We start from the raw sequence: 23,542 nt of genomic DNA, 5'->3' as shown, positions 1-23,542 counted from the left end.
AACCACTATAAAGCAATGTGCTTTATGAAAATGTAGTTATAATGACATGCTTTTAGACATAATCTTTTATTTATATAAAAAAAAAAACTATAATCTTTTGTTTTTGTTTTTTTTAAAGATCTCTTTTGTTAAGATTAAAAATGCAAAAACAAAATTAACGTGTGTTGATGGTCAATGAATAAATAAAAAAAACAGAAGTTGGTGCTTAATTACCAGTTCTTTTTTTTTTTACATTCAAAGAAACTTAATTTGATATTAGAGGTGCGCTGGGCAAACCAAACTGAGCATTAGTCATGTGTGCACAGTAGTTATAGATACAGCCCAAACCTGTATGACCCGGCCCTGCATTCTAATTAAACTAAAGGTAAACTAGTTTAAAATTAAAGGTAATCTGTTGCATTGTTCATGAACGTTGCACTTTTGTTTGTGTGCTTAACAGCTGCCTCTGTTTTAAACACCCATGTGCTTTAGAGTCTATTCATAGAATGATTTCATTGCATTATTTGTTGCATTTTTACACTTGGCTGCATTCATTTACCTTCACACACACGGTTGGTGTTTTATTACGCTTATAATTTTTGCTTTTTTTATTTTATGCCTTATTTTATTTTTTTTTGTTTTAGACCAATACATGTTTTTATTGGTCTTAAACTACTTACTTGCTCTCACTAATCTTGCATTCACCTAATATGGCTGTATCAGTCTAGCTGTCAGACCTTGCAAAATTAGACTACATAAGACACGTAAGTTGTGATTGCAAATACAGTTTTACAAGCTTCATGAGTCACTTGACAAGAAAAACATGTAATTATATACCTGAGTTGAACTTACAGTAAAACCTTCTAACCTAATCAAACAATGGCTAGGTCACTGTGCTTGTCTGCTAGATTTCTTGAATGTCTGTTTTGCTGCAAAAACCTTTGGCATATTTGGTATAGTTCCCATAAAGAAAGTAAGAAATATATTTGTCCATCCAATATCTTTAGATATGATCTGAATTTGAATCATCAAAAACGGAAATGTTACATTTCAATCAATAACTCTTCTTGTGACTAGCAAGTTAGCTTGTTGGATTTCACCGACAAAGAATAAGCGCAGGTCTTGCCAGTACACTTAATTGAGGTCAAATTGGAGTGTAATGCAGATTTTTCTTTTTTTCTTTTTTTTTTTGTGTGGTAGCTAATCGATTTTCTCCTTCTTATATCAGGGCTGTATGTAGCAGATAAAGGTGGAAGCGCACGGAGGACAAAAGAGTCTAGTTACTGAGCAAATTTTATCTGGATTTAATGCCTGATTCTAAAAGCATTTAAAAGGGGTAAAGTAAAACTTATCGGCCAGAGGGCTGGCCAGCAGTTACGGGTGCCCCTCTGAGCAGAGTCTGACTGCAACAAAATAAATTTTATAGTTGAAAGGTTTGCTTTGAAAGTCCGTGGAGCAGTTTAAAGCAGGCTTCAGCAGAGCAAGCTTCAGCTAAAATGTACAGTACTTTTGAGTGCATAGGAATGGGCGAGAATGGTTTGTGAAACTTTTCTCATGACTCTGGAAGTATTGAATGTGCAGGATTATTATAATTTTTTTCCCTCTTGCTCTCGTCCTTTGTCTCGGTCTGTGTGCACGCGTGTTTTTTGGAGATTTTTTTTTCCCCAGCGTCTCTAAAGGAGATTGACCTATTGAAATCACTGTGCAGCCATGTCTCTGTTGCCGTGGCAACGAAGGCTCACTTCTGCTTTTGATGAGATCATGTGACTGGAGTCTGCGTCACAAGGGGAGGAACTCTGTGCGAGTTTGCTTTTTTAATTTGGCTACTTGCGGCTTCGAAGAGTCTTCGAGTTGGTGAGTTTGACGAGGCTGCTCTCTGAACTGCCTGCTGCATAATCAGCCGCGCAGGGTTTGTATAGTCGCCTGTTGCTCTCTGCGTTTGTGGCTCAGGGGAGACTGCAAGGTTATGGACTTCTAAGGACTTGTATTGACGTAAAAAGAAGAGGTATGTCTCTTCTGTGCTAATACCCAATTATTGCCTGAGCATCTCTTTTGCATATTTTAGAAAAGAATAGATTATCGCTTTCTGTGTTTTACACTTACACGCACAAACCTTTTCCCATATTTTTTTTTTCCTTCATCTCCATCCACCCTGCTTCTCTTGTGCTTCCTCGATTTAATACATTCACAGTGACACTTATATAATTTCCCTCTTATTTTCTCCTCCAGTCTCATTCTCACATACTCAGCTTCCTACATTTTTTCTTGCTCTCTCTCTCTCTCTCTCTCTCTCTCTTTCTAACGGATATGAGGTCAGTGAATTCTCAAGAGGCTTGCCCTGGTATTTATGTTCAAGTTGATGCTGTGATTTAGGAGAAATTGAGTGTGGGGGAAGTGGGAAGGTGGGGTATTTTTTTTTTTTTTTTTTTTTATAAGATGGAATATGCTTGAGGTTACATACACTACAGGGTTGTTTTGATTTCTTGTTATGCTCATGTCTTATTAAAAGGACCAGGAATCATATGAAGAAAGTAAACAATGTGAAAGATAGTGGGGGAGCTAGAGAGATGAAGTGAAGCTAGCTTGATCTCTGAAGTCATGCAGCTCTTCTTTTTTCCTTTGTTTTTTTCCCTTAATGTCTCCCCTCCTACTTCTTCAGCACTTTCAGCTCTTGAACACCTCATCTTTTTTTTATTTACATGTGCGGGTCCTTATTTATTTAGCAGAGCAGCTACGCCTGTTCTGATTGCCAAAATAGCTTTGCATTTAAGATATAGCTGCATTTTTCAGTGTGGCTCTGTTTTGCAGTCTATCAAGGCATGACTGCCGAGAATGTATTAATATGTAGCTTATACTAATACTATTAATATTATTATTATTATTATTTTTTAAAGCATTATGCAATGATGGTGTCTTTGGATTGCTGTATGAGTGAGTCTGCAGTGGAAACAACAATGTCTCTGCTATGGCTGTAGTGTCCATTCTCTCACACACTTTTTCTCTCTTTGTGTGTGTGTGTGTGTGTGTGTGTGTGTGTGTGTGTGTGTGTGTGTGTGTGTGTGTGTGTGTGTGTGTGTGTGTGTGTGTGTGTGTGTGTGTGTGTTCCTGAAAGAGGATAAGATACAGTGCTGGCAGCTACATCAACACAACCCACATGTGTGGGAGGAGATTAGGCTCACAGCAACCACTGCTATTGTGTGTTATCAGCCTTGTCTGTTATTACAGACCCAGATTGTGTGTGTGTGTGTGTGCCTGCACGTGTGTGTGTGTGCACTTGCACTTGGGCGTCAGTACTCAGATGCAGAATTATTCACATGATGATGATCATCACAAAATGATCATTACTCATGGATTTCAAATAATAAGAGTACACACACTACATTCATAGGTGGAGTGTAAATTGATTCAAATATTTATACGTTTATAGAACTTCTACTTCTGTATCCTTCTTGCTGATGTGAAAATTGTATGTATGCATTGCAGGCAGTAGAGAGCAATTAAAGCGCCTGGTTGTGTTTAACACATTTTAACAGTAAAACCTAATCAATTGAGCGGATTCCTTATCCCTAAAACTTTAAAAGCTTAACTTCTTTAAGGACACAGAGACGCACTGATTTTGAGATACTGTATCTGTTATACGGTTATCTATCTATTAGTGCTGCACTATTAATTGCATCGCAATCGTGATGTCAGCTTGTGCGATTATATGACAGCAAATGTTGCGATTTAATGAAATAAGTAAGGGTATGTGTAGACACGTACATTCTGAGAAAAGTTTGCAGATTTTCCGTGGCAATAACAAAACAAAAAAAGACCGTATAGCTTCAGTTTACGCAGTGCACATGTGTGGTCACGTGTCTTTCCGGTGTGGAGCACGGAGACCAGGTGAACGTGGATGACGAGCAGACACTGGAGTGGTAGCAAAAAAACACTACGCCTGTTATATATATATTATATATATTATCTTTAAGATCAATCACCAGAGAGAGGAACTATGCAAAATTGCTACATCACGTGGCAACATGACAAGTCTGTAACAGATCTCACTGGTTCCAGGTTGGAAGGAAAAGGAGACAGACGACGGTTAAACAGACAAGGATTTATTTTCTTTTCATTCACTTTTGCTCCGCTGCTACCAGCATTGCTTTAGAGGTTGTCAGTGTCCAGACCATACACCATCTACTGCAACAAGTCAGTTTGCATGGCTTTAGTCCTAGAAGTAAACCTCTATTGAAGCTGACTCACAAGAAAGCACTCAAACAGTTTGCTGAAGACAACCTTGTCCAAGAGCATGAATTACTGGAACTATTTCCTGTGGTCTGATGAGACTAAGATAAAATTGTTTGGGTCAGATGGTGTCCAGCATGTGTGGCGACGCCCTGATGAGGAGTACCAAGGAAATTGTGTCTTGCCTTATTCGAGCATGGTGGTGGTTTCATAGTGGTAGGTCTGGGGCTGCATGAGTGTTTCTGGTACTGGGAAGCTACAGTTCATTGAGGGAAACATGAATTGTGACATTCTGAAGCAGAACATGAGGCGCTTTATTCAGAAACTGGGACAAAAGGCAAATTTCCAACATAATAACGACCCCAAACACACCAGCAAGATGACAACTGATTTGCTGAGGATGCTGAAGGTGAAGGTGATTGACTAGCCAAGTATGTCTCCAGACCAGAACCTTATTGAGCATCTTCAAGCGGACGCTGGAAAAGCGCCATGTGCCCAACATCCAGCAGCTTCGTGATGTCATAAAGAGGATCCAAGCAACCTGTGCAGCGCTCGTGAATTTCATGCCAGGGGGATTAAGGCAGTGCTGGAACAACGGTGCTCACACAAAATATTGACACTTTGGATAAAGTGTGTATGTACAAATGTGTGTATGTATGTGTGTATATATATGTATATAATCTCAACTCAAGCTTTGTCATTCTTCCACATACACAGTATACAGAGAATGTAATGTTTATATTTGTGTATAGAGAGAGAGAGAGAGAGAGAGAGAGAGAGAGAGAGAGAGAGAGAGAGAGAGAGAGAGAGAGAGAATTACTAGTGGCTAATACTAGCATTACTCTTTACTAAGGAATCAACTTCACGGTCTGTCTTGTGACAGAGAGAATCAGCTAATGAGTAAAGTTAATGCGTATCATGACATTTGTTAGTTCTGTGTTGTGATTTACAGTGTGTTTATTACAGCGCTGGCTAAAGGAGTAGAAACAAGCTCCTGAAGTTTATAGTTTGAATGGGGTGGTGAAGCAATGTGAGGATATTAGATGCTCAGATGATAATTGATGTGTGAAACTTGGCATTAGGCAAAAGTTCAGTGTACATAAGTGCCTGGCTGCTATTGCTGCTTGTTATACATTTATTTATTTATTTATTTTTTAATCTGTATAGCTGATAGATAAGTTTCTAAGTACGGCGCCTAATAAGCACTTTTTCTTTGCTTAGATGTTTAAACTATTTGTGTTTTGGCTTTTTTGTGTAGCTGTGAGGCAGTGCTGAGCAGACACTGAGCTGTCAGAGACAGCTGTGCGGGCGTCCCCATTGTAGTATCTCAATGGCATCTTGGGGAAGGTCAGGGGTCACTGAGGCTTCACTCATTATAGGGTTGGATTAAATATAAGTCTTAAGATCCTGCTCTACACTTATTGGCAGAGGATTTTGTGTAGTTGGCCAACAATATGAAACTGGCTGAGAAATATGTGCAACTTATTTTCTTAGTTCTGGCACTTCTAAGGATTAAAAGGATTAGGGATTTGTTCTTACCTTGGAATACGGATAAGTAAAATCAAACCATTATTTTATATACCTGTAAACGCTTTATTATTATACATATGTAAGCAGGAAGGCTTAATAAAACTCTCCAGTGTTAGTAACATCTCCCCAACCTGGACTAGTAGGAGCAGTGAGAAGTGTTCGAAAGGCTATTTTTGCTCATCATGTCTCCTCTGCTATAGGACTGTGTGTCAGAATATCCGTCATCACACAGCAAGCTGGAGACACAGCTGCTCATCTTTTGTAGTTCTTTAGTAAAGGCTGAAAGGGATGATGGCAACGGAATGCTCATTATATGTATAGTTTAGCTCATTGCATGTGCATTTTCAGGGTTTTTTTTTGGAAAGACTTTGGCAGCTGTTAAAGCCTCCACAGTTCATTTTTTCCTGCTACTTGACAGTGTGCTGATGACTATCAGTGGCTTCATGTGTCCTTGTAAGGAATGTTTTATGTGTTACTCCGGCAAGTCCAGCACTCCTTACATCTCAGCCACTATTAATGAAAAATAGCTGAAATACTAGAGCACTGCAGATTGGTTGGGATCCTCCTGCACACAGTTTTATCCACACTTGTCATTGAGTTGTTTTGAAAATATCAGTAGTCTAGCAACATGGAGCATTTTATCTGCTGTTTTATTAAGTTTATATTAAGAAACAAGGATTAATTATTCATTTATACATTTTACTAATGTAGTCAGGCTTCTTTATCAATGAGGAATTCCACTGTCATAAGAGTCATGTACAACTATATATAAAGATGTTTTTCTTCTCACTGTAAAAGATCAAATATTATTGATAGTCGTACAGGCTTACTTTTTGTTCTGTAAAATTTTCCACAGTGATTTCTGCTAAACAACTAAAATTGCATGAATACTTGCGTTCTATAATTAGTCATATTTTTTTTAATTCAGGATGTAATACACTAGATGACATATAGTGACTGTACTCATGCATGCAATAATAGAGATTATGTGAAGACTAACAGTATTGTGTGCACAATGTCAAATTTAAGTACCATTTTTGCATTTTCAGAAAATTTCCATTAGATTCATTCTTTGATGCGAAACAATGAAGCTGAACACTTACACAGTCTACAGCATGTGAGTGTGGTTGCGAAGCAACACCACCCCACTGATGATTGAAAAGTCACAGATTGGCTTTACATCTGTGGATGGTGCTGTTCCAATCTATCTTCCATTTAAAAACAGGCACCGGGCTGCTAGTCATATCGAATTACTACACTGCTTTCACCTGCCTTGTGTGATAAATATTTGGTGACATTTTAGTAAACTGTTTAAGACCTTATTCAGGAATATTGTAACCCCTAACACTGTGTAACAAACACTATCAGATTAATTCCGTCACAGTAACATCATGTGTACGTCATGCCCTAGTCACATGGTATAAGCCTGGCTTTGGTTTGTGTTGTCTGTGGCTTAAAAATTGAAGGAATTGGATAATGTATTTGCAGATCTGAGATAGTTCACATCAGTGCTTAAATATTAACACTTTAAATCCTGCCAAAAGTCAATTTAAATATAAAAAAAATTTAACTGTCTGGTTGTTTAGTTTGTTTAGCGCAAAGAATGCAAAGTAAGTAAATAAAATCTTTAGTGTCTATAACTGGCACACCTTCTTTGCTTTTTAAGAAAAGAAAAACGCAGTCTGGTTATGCTAAAACATTGATTATATTATTCTAAATATAATTGTGTTCAATATAAGTGCAAAAACATTTCTCCAAAATGAGAATGAGAATCTGAAATTTACTTTTGTAAATTGATGAAACGTTAACATTTGAATGTCTGCCTTTATGACGATCCATCTGAATGAAAATTTACCAACCTGTTCATCCGGTGTGACAGAAAAGGTTTCCCAATAAAGACGTTACAGTGGTTGCATTAGATTGCACAAATTTGCTGAATCTGTTGTAATAGTGATAATAAAAATAATATTATGTCAGGTCGATTCAGTATTTTAAAAGCGCCTTTTTTTTTTTAACCAAAATAAAGCATGCTGTAAAGGGATGAAAATGAAACCCCGAAGGTGCTAAAAGACTATATATTTTACACCGTCTCTGACGGAGAGGTAGTGACATGTCTCCTGGGTCGTGTCATTCTCACAGCCGTAATATTGGAGAGAGACAATATCTCTAGCACAATGGAATGTTCCAGTAAAGATTGAGATGTGGGATGAAGCAGGAAGGCTTTGTTGTCTGGGTTTTTCTGAACATTAATGCAAAACATTGTCAGGTAGTCAAAGTAGTCACTGAAAATATAGAAGTTTTGTATAAACCCTGTTCTCAACTTATATTGAAGAAAACTTACATATTTGACATTTTCACATTAATTACTTATTAACTTTCTATAATATAAAATATGGAATTTATATTCTTCTTCTACTTCTATCGGCTTCTCCCATTAGGGGTCGCCACAGCAGATCATCCGTCTCCCCCCGTCCTCTATATCTGCCTTTTTGCCCCACCACATCCATAAACCTCCTCCTTCCTCTTTTCCTCCTTCCTGGTGGCTCCATCCTCAGCATTCTCCTACCGATATACCCCATGTCCCTCCTCTGCACATGTCCAAACCATCTCAATCGCGCCTCTCACTTTGTCCCAAAAACATCCTACATGCGCTGTCCCTCTAATAAACTCGTTTCTAATCCTGTCCATTCTCATCACTCCCAACGAAAACCTCAACTTCATCTTCAGCTCTGCTACCTCCAGCTCCCCCTCCTATCTTTTACTCAATGCCACTGTCTCAAAACCATGAGATGAGACATTGCAGGTCTCACCACAGTCCTATAAACTTTCCCTTTCAGTCCTGCAGATACTCTTCTATCACAAATCACTCCTGTCACTCTTCTCCACCCACTCCACCCTGTCTGCACTCTTTTCTTCTTTTCTCTAACACACTCTCTATTACTTTACACTGTTGACCCCAGGTACCTGAACTCCTCCACCTCTTCTCCCTTCAACCGCACCCCTCTACTATCCTCCCTCTCATTTACACACATGTACTCTGTCTTACTTCTACTGACCTTCATTCCCCTTCTCTCAAGCGCATACCTCCACCTCTCCAAGATCTTCTCAACCTGCTCCCTACTCTCTCAACAACTAACAATATCATCCTCAAACATCATAGTCCAGGGAGACTCCTGTCTGACCTCGTCTGTCAACCTGTCCATCACCACTGCAAACAGGAAAGGGCTCATAGCCGATTCTTGATACAGTCCAACCTCCATCTTGAACCAGTCTGTTGTTTCTACTGCACACTTCACTGCTGTCACACTGTCCTCATACATGTCCTGCACCACCCTCACATACATCTGACACACCTGACTTCCTCATACAATACCACAACTCCTCTCTCAGAACCCTGTCATACGCTTTCTCTAAATCCACAAACACACAATGCAACTTCTTCTGACCTTCTCTATACTTCTTCATCAATATTCTCAAAGCAAATAATGTGTCTGTGGTGCTCTTCCTTGGCAAAAACCATACTGTTGCTCACAGATAGTCACCTCTTCTCTCAGCCTGGCTTTTACTACTCTTTCCCATAACTTCATGGTGTGACTGATTAACTTTATTCCCCTGTAGTTACTGCAGGTCTGCACATCTCCCTTATTCTTAAATATCGTTACCAGCACACTCCTTCTCCACTCCTCAGGCATCTTCTCACCTTCCAAAATCTTGTTAAAAACTCCACTGCCATCTCTCTTAAACATCTCCATGCTTTTACTGGTATGTCTTCTGGTCCAACCGACTTTCCACTCTTCATCCTCTTAATAGCTGATTTTACTTCCTCCTTACTAATCCTATCCACTTCCTGCTTCACCATCTCTACACCATCCAACCTTTTCTCTCTCTCTCTCATTTTCCTCATTCATCAGCTGCTCAAAATACTCCCTCCACCTTCTCAACACACTCTCCTCACTAGACAACACATTCCCCTCTCCATCCTTTATTGCTCTAACTTGCAGTACATCCTTCCCAGCTCGGTCCCTCTGCCTGGCCAATGGGTATAAATCCTTTTCTCCTTCCTTAGTGTCCAATTTCTCATACAGCTTCTTCTCCTGCATTCCCCTGTACAAAATAAGACCATGTTGTCTGCCATGGACGGTAAACAAAATCTTTTAGTCTATAATTTATCGAATGAATTGGATGAAGCCCCAAGACCAAGGGCTCAATGTGTTTGGGGGTAAAATGCCTGTTAACTTTGGCACTGTATGGGCATTAGATTTAATAGAAGATAAAGTACCATGCTCTATACCCTTTTCTCCCTCAGTCTTTACCACCTTTACATACATGTTACAGAACCTGATAACATTGATTTTAGTTTGTTTGAGCACCATTCCGTTAATGCAGCTGCCAGGCTACATGTGAGAACATGAATATGCAAGAAAATGCCACAAATGCTTCTCTCCTCCCCGATAGCTAACGGGCTAACCAGTTGGCAGTAAACTAACTTTATCCTCTGTAAGACACAAGTGGGATGTCACATTTTCTGTGATTTACTTACAACACAATGCTTAAATAAATTGTAACTAGGGCTGCATGTGTTGTAAACACTCTTAAGCACATCAAGTGTTGCAGAATCTCTCGAAGGAGAGCCAAATACTTGAAACACAATCATGCTTATGAACATTTATGGAGATGAAAATGAAATTAAGGTTGAGTTTTTCCTCACCAAATGATTGAGTAGAAAGCCAGAGATTTATGTTACAGAAAGCTGCATGAGATTGACATTATGGTGAACACGATTTCTTAAGCAGGTGTTTGCGTGACCATTTGTATGAATGCCCGTTTACGCCACTGAATAAAAAATAGTTATTGCAACTTTTTATCTCACAATTTCAAAATTCAACAAAAATATTCAGAAAAAAAAAAAAATCTGAATTGTTAGATATGAACTCGCAAATGCGAGTTATAAAGTCAGAATTCTGACTTTTGTTTTCTCACAATTGCGAGTTTGCTCATTTGCTACACTTTCTGGCAAAGCACCATAGAAAACCATGTGATGTGATTCTTACAGAATATGGGAGTTACCTTTTTATTGTAAACAGAGCTTTGTATGCCATTTTCCAGATGACAAGTTATGGCTATATTAACTCTTTGGCATGAGAATCCTTCACTATTTGCGTTTGTTATAATAGATATGAGAGAAAAAGTCAGAATTGCGAGTTTGTTACAGTTACAAAAAACAGTTACAAAGAAGAAAAGCTGTACACATTTACATTGCAAAACTTTCTCAGAGTTTAGTTATGGGGGCATCTATTATGAATGCTGAATATTTTTTTCTGTTTTCTGAGTGTTAAGCGTTTCCATAGCAATGTGGCAAAAGGTCAACCTCAGCTAATTAAACAGGAGAGTCTCCTGGGTTTTGACTGACTTATAATTAAAACAACACACAGTGAACAGATAACATTAACCCATGCAGCAGGCTACACAAATATTATTATTATAATTCACTATATCAATATATGTAATTATCAATAATTACTTATTATACGTATGTTTGTATGTATGTATGTGTGTGTATATATATATATATATATATATATATATATATATATATATATATATATATATATATATATATATATATATATATGTGTGTGTATATATATATATATATATATATATATATATATATATATATATATATATATATATATATGCATTCTGCTGTATTCATTCATATTTCTGTCTGCATTTGTTGAGAAGATTATTTATTAGTTTTGTAATATTCTAATCAACATTGCCATGGACAAATATGGATGCTTTATGCAAATGTATGTTTATTATTAGTGAAACCAAACTCAACATAGACAAAATAGTCTTGTGAAAGTTTTAAAGTAATTATGATGTTCAAATTACGTTAATTTTAATTGCTGAATGTGTTCATTATGGCGGATTTTGGTGCTGAATTGAGATTTGGCTTTAGGTTTAGGTTTTAATTTGGACTATTTTATATTTATTTATTTATAATTTTAATAAAAATGGTCAAACATAAATAGATGCTGCATTAATCGCATGTTGTTAAAATTTGTGGCCGTTAAAATTTATTTGCGTTAACGTTATTAATGCATTAATTTTGTCAAAAATAAATACAGGTAGTCGTCGACATACGACCACAATTGGGACCGACAAATTGGTCGTAACACGTTTTGGTCGTAAGTAGAGTAGGCTATATGTGCAGTACTGTAAAATGATGCCGGAAGCTGGTTAAAAAAGTACGTACGCTGCGGCTAGCGATTGTGGTCATAAAGTCGAATGGTCGTAAGTTGCATAGGTTGTAAGTCGACGACTACCTGTATATATTCGCATTTTCATGGCAAGCAGAGTGAAGGGGCATTGAGGAGGGTCTATAAAACCATCCATCCAAACCTGACAATTATATGGTATTTTTTCATTATTTTTTTGAAATCATAATCTCTGAATTTTCAGACTGGAAACAGTGTTCGAACCCTAACAGTTTGCTGATTGAAGAAGATTGGAGGGGATAATGACTGCATGCGTTTTTTCTCGCTCCACCCATTACCATGCATTGACCATGATGCTAAGCCTAATTGACCAATATTGGTAGGGCTCGGGGCTTTCATAAAGCAGAACCTTGTTTTACACTCTCAACAATCTCCTCTTTCTTTTTGTGAGTCACACACTGTGGTGAGCTCTGCTTCACTCAGTCTCAATCAAGCCATGAAATGTTCAGAACAGATTTCCATGGCAACTGCCTGATGAATCTGACTGGTTATATTACCTGTTATTATGAAGAGACTTCTAGAGCCTAGAGAATGAGCAGGGCACACAGTTATTCCTGAAGCTTCCAGGCTGCTGTATTCATTCATATTTCTGTCTGGATTTGTTGAGCTGATGAATCTAGTAGCATCACTATTGTCCTAAGACCAAGTGGTTTGTGAGGGAAAAGGGTTAAAAAAAGAATAATTTGAGGGAAAATGGACCAGGTGTTTAAAAAAACTGAATGCAAATATAATTAAAATACTAAAGACTTATTGCTGACATCTATTAATTGCATTTATATGAAGAATATTAATGATCATTCTAATTTTATTAATGGTGTGAATAGGGTCCACTAAGAGAGCATTTGTGTAAATGTGGAAAAATTAAATGCAACTCGTAACCTTATTTGTGCATATATGCGAGATGCATTTTAATGGCTATGTTCAGACGGCATTGTGTGCAGTAGTGAGTGTTGACTGCTTGTTCTTTAAACATCCATGCTGTTGTGTGCAGTGCGCAATTTCCAGTCCTCCTGAGAAACATGTATAATACGAAAATGTAGTGCAATTAGATCTGTGCTTAATAATGGTGTTACTATGGTAACATGCAGCCACAGTGCTGAATTTTAAGTATAGTTCTTATATATATATATATATATATATATATATATATATATATATATATATATATATATATATATATATATATATATATATATATATATATATATATATATATATATATATATATAATATATATATATATATTTCTTTGAAAGTAATTATCTGATATATAAATGCATCAGTTCTGTTGCCTTTATAATGTGCAGAAGGTATGGTGTGGACATGCCTTGGGGTTCTGTGTAAAGGGGCCAAATAAAGTCCTGCCTAGGATGCTGGATATATCTTGACACAAGCAATATATTGGTGGACTAGAGTTATAAATAATACATTTATTGCTTTCAAATTCGAATTAGGGGTGTAAAGGTACACAAAATTCACAGTTCGGTACCTCGGTTTTTAAGTAACAGTTCGGTTCAATTTCAGTACAGTTGAATGAAATGCAAAACATAAAATTATTATAGTTTATTATTGACATTTGAACAGTGTTATTATTTACCCAAGCAGGCATTTTTTTAATGGTTTTAAAAATAAGTAATATTTTATATAAAAAAAAAGAAAAATTCAATTAATTAAATCTAATTAATGCACCACACTGTTTATTATATGATTAAGCTGTGTAATAATTTAAATTGGCACAAATTACAACATTTTTTTAGACCCCATTTGGGTAATACAGATAAGTATGGGGTGATACAGATGTGTGTGTGGTAATACAGATGTGTGTTTTACATGTAATATTTAATTTTCTAAAGAGATGATCTGTCTTCATATGAAGTTTCTTCAAATGTCTTCATTCCTTCCATCCTTCAATTATTCACTCCCTCATTATGTGGAATTGTCAGGATTTTCTCCTTCTAAGAGAAATTCTTGAAACTGGACATAAAGCGCTAGAGAACCATATTGCTAGCATTAGCCAAAAGTAATTTCCAGGTTAGCAGCTAATGCTAGCGCTATTGATTCTTTAGCGTATTGTGGCCAGCTTCAAGAATTCCTTGTTCCTTTATTTTATTGTAATTTTTTTACTTTTCATTTTACTGCAAGTTGTCCTGTCCTTTAGCGTTTTCATGCATATTTCCGCTACGGAGTGAGTAGTCACAGTGGCACTGTGCCAACTCAATTTATATACAGTACAGACCAAAAGTTTGGACACACCTTCTCATTCAAAGAGTTTTCTTTATTTTCATGACTATGAAAATTGTAGATTCACACTGAAGGCATCAAAACTATGGATTAACACATGCCATATATATACAGTGCCATATATATATATATATATATATATATATATATATATATATATATATATATATATATATATAATTTGTATATGGCACTGGCATTGTTGTTTAATAACAGTAAAAACATGCACTCAAAGTGTGAGGCGGAGACAAACTAAACAGACTTGTGGTCCGCCACTTAATACTGTATGTTCCTGAGGAAATTCGGATTTCCAGATGCTCTGCACATAAAAAGGATTGCGAGCCCTGTACCGAAAATTGTCGATACAAATACTTGTATCGTTACACCCCTAATTTATTAATTTAAAGTGATTGAAATGTTATTGTCTGCTAGACTACTTGGTTCTTGTTATGATGTACATTGTAGCCATGATAATCAGTCGATATCTCTCCAGTATCTCCTTTTTCTTTCTTGCTGTTATTTAAAGGAAAACTAAAACAGCATGTCTGTTGTGGAAAGTGTAGACTCCTCTGTCCTGAAGTCTTCAGCCAAAAAACTTTACAAAACCCCGGCACTCAAGAATATAACTAAATGTATGCCTTCCCCAGATCAATGATTATGTCAAAGTCTACCATACTGTGGAATAAACAGCAGAAAGCTCCTGTGCTGCTGTGAATTAAAATAGTCTTGGTTTATCTGTATATTTGACAAAAAAAATAAAGAATTCATTGAACAAAAGGTCACAATTGCTTATGATTAATGTAACATTACTGTTGTAATGCATATTATTTAAAGCTAAATTATGTTTGAACAGGGTTATTATATCTTTCCTGTTGTCTCCTCATTTAAACAGTCATGCAGATCTCATTCATAATGACACATTGTGTCAGCGGTGTTTAATCCTATGCCTCTATATACATCATCTGAGTGTGTTTGTGCACAGGCTACGAGTGGGTGATCATATATGTTATTAAATAATATGAGTAAGTCTTCCCGCCTCAGACCATGTCAGTCTGAGAAGCAGTTTATGTAACATATTCTATATCAAAGCATGACTGTTTCTGTACACAAGGACTGTTTCTGTACTGAACTGTGCTTTATATTAAGTGAATCATTATGAAAAGGTAAACGCCTCATTGGGCAAATTACCTTGGAGGATGCATCAATCCAGCTTGAGCTAACTGAAGTGTATTGGATTTAAAACGCTGCTTTATTGAGTAGCATCAGTGCCCCAGATCTCTAAAGTCTCAGGATTGATCCTGAACTCTGGTTGCTGTCGGAGTTTAGCACGTTTCCCTGTAAAGAAACAGTTAGCTCAGACAGTGTCTTTATTTTACTTGCGGGAGATAAGGCATGTTTGCAGGCACTGCTTAGTGTTATTAACCTAAAAAAAAGGATAGATCTCAATCGCTTTTAGGGATGCAGTTTGATAATCAATTTAGTTAGAGAAGGATCAAATGATTCTTAACACAAAGATCAAATCAAAGATGCGTCTCTTTATCTGTACGTACCTGTATGTTTCATCAGTTTCATTATATTAGAGCGTATATATCAAATAAAGACGCCACATTAGAAAATGTGAAAAACTCAAATATCCTGTTGGTTAATTGGATGTAATTTGATAATCAAATGTGCATTTATTGATATTTGTGTTGTTTGTCATTTTTAGCATTTTGGCTATCAGTTGTGCCATGTGCATTATAATAAACTTCTAAAAGTAGTTGATTGTTTTAAGCAATTTTTCCTGATCTAATATGAATAGTATTAGTAATATTAGTTAGAATTACGGTAGACAAAAAACCCTTGGACCTTTTGAATAAGGTTAATCATAAAAAGTAGTTTTACTTTTGTATGACCTACATAAAACGTTTCCTTTTTTTTTTTTAACCAGTGAATCATTACAACCCCCCCCTCCCATGTTCCTCCATACAATATTACTTTAGTAAACCTTGTAGTTTTGTTGTTGTTTTTAAAAAACAAAAGTTCTTTTCCACCTTAAACACGTTTGTTAGTTTAGTCTGCATTATTGAATTATTTTTAAAGCAAACAAGGTAATTTATTGCAGTGAGATAAGAAATGATATTTGCTCTTGTTTCTGGGATGGTGTATGGAGCAGTAATTCTGCATAAGGCTGTGTGTGTGTGTGTGTGTGTGTGTGTGTGTGTGTGTGTGTGTGTGTGTGTGTGTGTGTGTGTGTGTGTGTGTTGGCACTCTGAGCAATGCTCAGGTTTCATTACAGTAACTTTGTGTTCTATTATCTCTGTGTTATAACCTTGTAGTTATATATCAGTGCAGAGAGTTTTATTTTGCCTCTTCTGATTACAGACCTGCATGTGTTTTCCTTCTTGAGCAACAGTGATGTCAATGTGCAACTGACATTTTTTTATTCATTTATTCACTTGATATGCATTGATATAATGAAATGTGTAAAAAGGTAGAATATGTCTTAAATAACTCTTAATGTAACTTTCTTTTCTGAAAAAACTATAATTATAAATATAAAACTTAGTGGCGGATCTTGTTTATTTATTGGTTCCTGGGTATGAAGATTTACAACAAATATTATTGCCCTAAGTTTCACAATATGAGTAGATGAAAAATATTTTTCCAAATTGTGTTTTACTATGTGATTATTTTTTTTCTCTGGTCTTTTTAAAGCTGTAACGTGAATCTTAAGCATGGGGAAGCAGAACAGCAAGCTACGGCCAGAGGTGATGCAAGACCTCCTGGAGAGCACAGATTTCACCGAGCACGAGATCCAAGAGTGGTACAAAGGCTTCTTGCGGGACTGCCCAAGTGGCCATCTATCTATGGACGAGTTTAAAAAGATCTATGGCAACTTCTTTCCTTATGGAGATGCCTCCAAATTTGCTGAGCACGTGTTCCGTACCTTTGACGCCAATGGTGATGGCACTATAGACTTTAGGGAGTTTATCATTGCCCTCAGCGTCACGTCACGAGGAAAGCTGGAGCAGAAGTTGAAATGGGCTTTCAGCATGTATGACCTGGATGGAAATGGGTATATCAGTAAGGCAGAGATGCTGGAAATTGTGCAGGTATGTGCCAAAAAACTAAGAATAGCACATCTTTAAATACTTATAGAATAATTATGGGGGGTGGGGAATGGGTCGGTGGTAAAACACCTCACCAGTGCTAGAATATATTTCACAACTGAAAAGAAAGTTAGTCTTGTTTTGATTTGGTTTCAAACAATAAGGCTTTCCTTCAGATCCTGCTTTTTTTAAATGTCTATTTTTGTCTGTTTTTGGAATTGGGCCTGGCTGAGATTGTTCTGACTCTTTAACTGTAATTTATCAGCAAGTGGCTGCTCAGATTTTAAGACTCTGCCCAAATGGGGCCTGAGTAGGGATTTGCACATATTGGCACTTAAACATGTTGGTGTGAACTTAATCTGTTTATGCAGCATTATAAATGTCTAAATAAATTAGGGGGGTAACCAGTGGTTACTGTGTTTGTGACGATTGCAGTTAATGCAAGTTGATTAATTTCAGTTAATCATTCAAAATGTTCTGTGTAGTTCCCAGAGCAGTTATATGTAATGCTTTATGATCGTTAGTAAACTCATGGTTATTATTGTTTAGGGAAATTAATAGAATTGTGTTGTTGTTGTTTACCAGTTTAGGAAGATAAAGTTCAGATTACTTTCTGCACTGCATAATTTTCTACTGTTTACATTTCCATGGAGATGAAATAGTGGTTGTTCTAAGGCCCACACCAGCAGTTTAAAGCAGTGTAATTAGAGCATGTTCTTTTGTGTGTGTGTGTGTGTGTGGAACTGAACGACATGTGCCTTAAAAAGCCGAAGAGTTGCCTTTGCTGTAGCATAAGAGAAGGAGTCACTAAAATATCTGATCTGATGTATGTCTCAGTGCTCATGGTGTGTATTTGCTTAAATGTATAAGCATGTTATTATTTATTCTTATATCTATTCAGCATCTTATGTTTGTGCTTTTTGTTCCTCTGCTTTGTCCTCTTCCTAGCCATGTTACAAGACAGTCACATATAGATACTTGCAAAGCTTTATTCACACTTTCACTGTTATTTCACTTCAAATTGTGTTTTGTCTTTTGTTTTTTTATATGCCATCTTAGAGTAACTGTGAATGTTATGCAGAATTCTGGATTGCTTGTATCATGGGATTGTCAATATACACTATTTTGGGTCTACAGGATGGTGATTCAAAAGCAAATATTTCTGTAGATAATTAAAAATTAAATACGTGATCTGAGGTGTAGTCTTTGCATTTCCTGCATGTGCACAAGCAAATCACTTGCTGTCCCAATATCACAGAGATTCTTATTTTGGCAACATTAAAAACCCTTTTTGTCTGAAATATAACCAGTCCCCATTTTGTATGTGTTTGATTTAGTTAAATGTGAATATATTATTTAAAACCTAAAGCATGATTAATTTCCAGAGAACATTTAGATATCTCACATTATACTGTGTTGTTAGTGTTCTGTTTTTGTATGTTGTATTTTTTGTCCTGGCAAATTGGCATCCTAATGTGTCTTTGGTCCCTCCTAGGCTATTTATAAAATGGTTTCATCAGTAATGAAGATGCCAGAGGATGAGTCTACACCAGAGAAAAGAACAGAGAAGATCTTCAGACAGATGGACACCAACCGAGATGGTAAGAGTTATGTTTCGCTACACAATAGTCTTGTGTTTTGTCTGTTTTAACATGGTTTTGACACAGTGCTTTATTTATTTTTTACAATCAGTGCTTTACTTTGGTGTTTTGTGTGTGTGTGTGTGTGTGTGTGTGTGTGTGTGTGTGTGTGTGTGTGTGTGTGTGTGTGTGTGTGTGTGTGTGTGTGTGTGTGTGTGTGTGTGTGTGTGTGTGTGTGGTGAATTATTTTAATTAATTTCATTTTTATGCATCTGTTGTCCTAAAAATACCTGGTTTCTGCAACTAGTAAAGAGTAAGCTGAGGAAGTTAAATAGTCCCATGTAATATTAGCTTCTGTGAACAGCAGAGTCCAAGAAAAATGGCTAGACTGATTTCTTGATCAATGACCTGTTGCCTTTCCTTCAAATATTATTAAAGCCTCTGACATGGTGTATGTGTTCTACTTTGAGGTAGTCATTAGAAGATGGTAATGATGCACATCTCAATAATACTCAAACAGGCTATGGCAGCCAAGTAATGATTGATTGGTATTTATTGGCCCATAGTGTGCAGACAGAACATTCCCCACACCATTACACCACCTCCAACAAGCCTGGACTGTTGACACAGCATGGATTCGTGCAGTTGGCACCAATATCTGACCCTACCATCTGTGTGCTTAAACCAGTCTGGTCATTCTCTGTTGATCTTTCTTCAACAAGGCATTTCATCAGCAGGACTGATGCTCACTGGATGTTTTTTTTTCTTTTTCTTTATTGCACCATTTAAATAACCTATGAACTATACCATGAGAATCCCAAAAGAACAGCAGAATGGAAATAGCCAAAGCAGTCTGTCTGGCCACACTCAACACTTCACTGTAGTGCTTTTAGCATTCTGATGTTTGACTACTTAATGCTGCATATCTGCAGTATTTTATTAACTGCACTGCTGCCACATAATTGGCTGATTAGATAATTGCATGAATGAGTATGTGTATAGGTGCTTTTAATAAAGTGTATAATTAGAAAATGTGACTTTCTGCCATCTGCTGGCCGTTACAGCACACTGCAGCGGTGTTTGTGCTGTTTATGGATAATAAAAGGAATAATTGAAATAATTTTTCACTTGATTTTCTAATCTATTTAATGGAACCAGCCAGGAATGTACTGTTGACCAGTTTATTTGTGCTGTTGTTTAGGTAAGCTGTCTCTGGAGGAGTTTATTAAGGGAGCGAAGAGTGACCCATCCATCGTGCGTCTGTTGCAGTGTGACCCCAGCAGCGCAGGACAGTTCTAAAAGCAGCAACCACAATTTCTCCTCCTCTGTTTTATTTATTTACGGTTTTTAATTCAGGCTTTGAAACCATAGTACCCAGACATGACCGGGCCTATTTACAGGGGTCTGTATCCCATCAAACTGAGCTTCATCAGATATAGGCACTGCATACACACCCATACAAGCACACAACACTTTATCTCTCGCTCTCTCTTACTTTCTCACACTCTCTCACTCTCTTACAATCCTCTCTGTCACACACACATCACACGCTTGTACTTGCTGTGCTCTCTCTCTCTCTGTGAGGATGTCTGATATGAATTAGAGGATATCTCTGGGCTCTGGGATACGTTACTTGGACTGCCTGATAGACGTTTTATTCACGCAGCGTGAGGGGTGTAGGTATTTTGGTCATTAAATTTGAACAGGAGATGGAGAGCTCCACTTTAATAACGACAAAGTGAAGCACTGTGGAAGAAGAGCTTCGCACCTTCGCACCATCAAGTGTCTAACAGTATTGCTACTAGAAGACTATCACTTTTACACGCTTAGTTTTTGCCCAGCAGTGATTACACATCCTTACCAGATGCCTTTGACATGATTTAGTACTAGCACCAAACTAACAGATGCAGTTAAATAGATTGATAGTGTAGGTTTTATTATTATTTTAGGTCAAGTACTAGTTGGAAAGTCTTGCAGTACCACACTGCATCTACAATCATGATCTACAAAATGCAATTGAACAGTGGATGGGAGTTCATGTTTTATCCCTGGTTTAGTGTATCTGCTTGCCTGAGACGGTTTTGGTCGTCACTCTGGATATGCACGATTTATGGTAGAGCCTTACAATTTGGTTGATCTTTTTTTTTTTAGTATTTCAGGGGAAATTCATTCCCAGTAATGGCTGTTCCAGTGTCTTCCCATTAATTATTAGCGTATCAGTGTTACTATTCCTGACAGCCAATATGTCCACACAATTGTGCAGTATGTACAACACTACACTTCTCCATAATCCCAGTAAATATATACTTATTAGAAGTGCACTCCTTTTCCTCCCTTGTGCATTATTGCCTGAAGGAAATAAAATGAAGAATTGAGACTTTTCTCAACTTTAATAGGCCTTTAATATGGCCTTTTTTTTTTTTTTTTTTAAGGGGGGTTTTGCTTTCCCTTCAAATGATGAGAAGCATGCAAAACTGTCAATTGACTATTTTAAGATGCAACATCTGTGTGTTTTTAGTGTTTTCAGTGGAGCATGTTATATACATCTAAACTGTACATAGAAGAGAAAAGTTTTTTGTGTTCTATGTATGCATGCTTGTTTGTATGTATATGTGTAGCCATACAGTGTCCTGGTACTGTTTGCGCACACTGGTCTTAATGGTTTAGCATTTTTTCCCCCTGAGAGCTTGTGAGCAGCCAAAAGTCTAATATTAGAAGACCAGAAGATTTATGGATGTAAAAGTTAGTATGATGTACTTTGCAAATCTAGTATGAACTGTAGGTTGTAGATATGCAGACATTGGCTGGTTACTGAGCTGCCACACACCACACACACACACACACACATACACACTCATGCAAATAATTGTGTTTCTATGAATAACTGCTTTATTGTTGCAATGTTGGTTTTACTAATGTAAATGCTTGGAATGCTAAAACCTAATCTAGAATTAGCCTCTTACTACTGGAAGCGTATAGAACAAATGATCAGGGTCCAATTTTCCAAAAGCGTTATAGTGTTCAAATCAATTCATTCATTCTAGAAAATGTTTCTTTTTAAACTTGGTACATTTTAAGATTGTGATGTATTAGACAATGTTTAGACAGCTGGTCTGGAGATTTAGTGGTATAACCTGCCTGTATCTGACATCTTCTTTAGGGTTTAACAGTGTGGGATCTGATCTCAGAGACTACAGTTCTTCACTATTAAACAAAAACGTTGTTATTATTAACGTGTGTATATATAAAAATACAGTCTTACAATTAGATGCAGTTTTAAATCTAGTTACAAAATTAGATACCCACTTCACCTGTATAGTTCCTGTTCTGCTTTCAGTGCACATGATAAACACATTGGAGCTCCAGATGCATTCTGTTGCTGCTGCTGTTTATTGTAACTTTTGAATGTTATCGGACGCCACTGCAAATTGTTAAATGCCTTATCGCAGTAATGCTCAGTTACGGCCTTGGGAACTCCACGCAATTCACATTTGAGTGTTCTACCGTTGCTCGAACACACATTTGAATCAGCTTATAAAGACTTTGATTGGGTTGTAGCCTATTAGAGTTGGTTGCTTCATTAAAATGTGCAGAGCATGTGGTTCCCCAGACCTGCAGCTGAGATCCACTGCTGGACTTCATATTTTTCCATTTCATAAATTTGCCTTTTTTTGCAATTCCATTTCTGAAACTGCTGTTTTGTACAGTTGGATAATGTTCACAACTACTGCATCAATTTATTCCATGGTGTATGCATATGTTTCATTTTGTATTTTTTCTTTTTTCTTGTTGAGAATCACACATTTCTATATCACAATTTATATCATGTGGTTAGGTGCCAAATATACAGAACCAGTATTGTATAAATTTATACTGTACAATTATTTGTCGAAAAGAACATTCGTACTTGCTGCAGTTTCTTCTTTGTTTAATTTTTTTTTGTTTTGTTTTTGTAGATTTTGTATGGTAGCCTGTATTTTGTGGCAATGTCATCTTGAGATATAGAAATCTGTTTTAGTTATGCTATAAAGCAAAAATTAAATTTAGAAAGTAAAGACTTGTTTTTGTCTGTGTGATCAATTACTACACTATCAAAATGTCAACAGCCACAGTAATTTTCTTTTTAAATGTAGAGGATTACAAATGGACAATTTAATGGATTATTAGTAAAGCATGGATCAATGATGTGAATGGAAAACAAAGAATCATTAATAAAACCAATTAATTATTAAAGACAAGTATTAATCCATGCAATTCCACCTGGGGGAAAAAATTAATAATAATTTAAAAAAAAAATTGTTTAATTGTTTTCATGTGACATTATCATATGACTTGCGTGTAAGTAAAACAGCTCTCGGTTAAGTCACGGTTTTAATGTTTGATGTGATGTTTATCGGTCAGTGCTGGATAAAGTTATTACTTTAATTCTCTAAATGATGACACGAGTAGTTTTCACTGAGCAAGACATTGCAGTGAGAATAATCAACCTGTTCAGATTTACAATACAATCTCTCTCTAAAGTTGGGTGCCTACAGATACCTCATAACATAACACCTGATACATTTGCATTTATGCCGTTTGGCAGGTGCCCTCAACCAGAGCATATTTA

General features: G+C 36.6%; 1 protein-coding gene across 1 annotated transcript; it reads left to right on the top strand.

Annotated features, from left to right (window-relative positions):
* The first annotated feature begins 1,744 nt into the window (after positions 1–1,744).
* ncalda (neurocalcin delta a) lies at positions 1,745–22,988 on the top strand. Its single transcript, XM_083530483.1, has 4 exons — positions 1,745–1,984; positions 16,959–17,356; positions 18,849–18,954; positions 20,135–22,988. Exons 2-4 carry the CDS (start codon positions 16,979–16,981, stop codon positions 20,230–20,232), a joined length of 582 nt encoding a protein of 193 aa, XP_083386609.1. The 5' UTR covers positions 1,745–1,984; positions 16,959–16,978; the 3' UTR covers positions 20,233–22,988.
* Positions 22,989–23,542: the final 554 nt, after the last annotated feature.

Source organism: Silurus aristotelis, assembly GCF_946808225.1.
Source record: "Silurus aristotelis genome assembly, chromosome: 1".
NCBI classification, from domain to species: domain Eukaryota; kingdom Metazoa; phylum Chordata; class Actinopteri; order Siluriformes; family Siluridae; genus Silurus; species Silurus aristotelis.
This window is presented reverse-complemented; position numbering and strand designations above follow the sequence as displayed.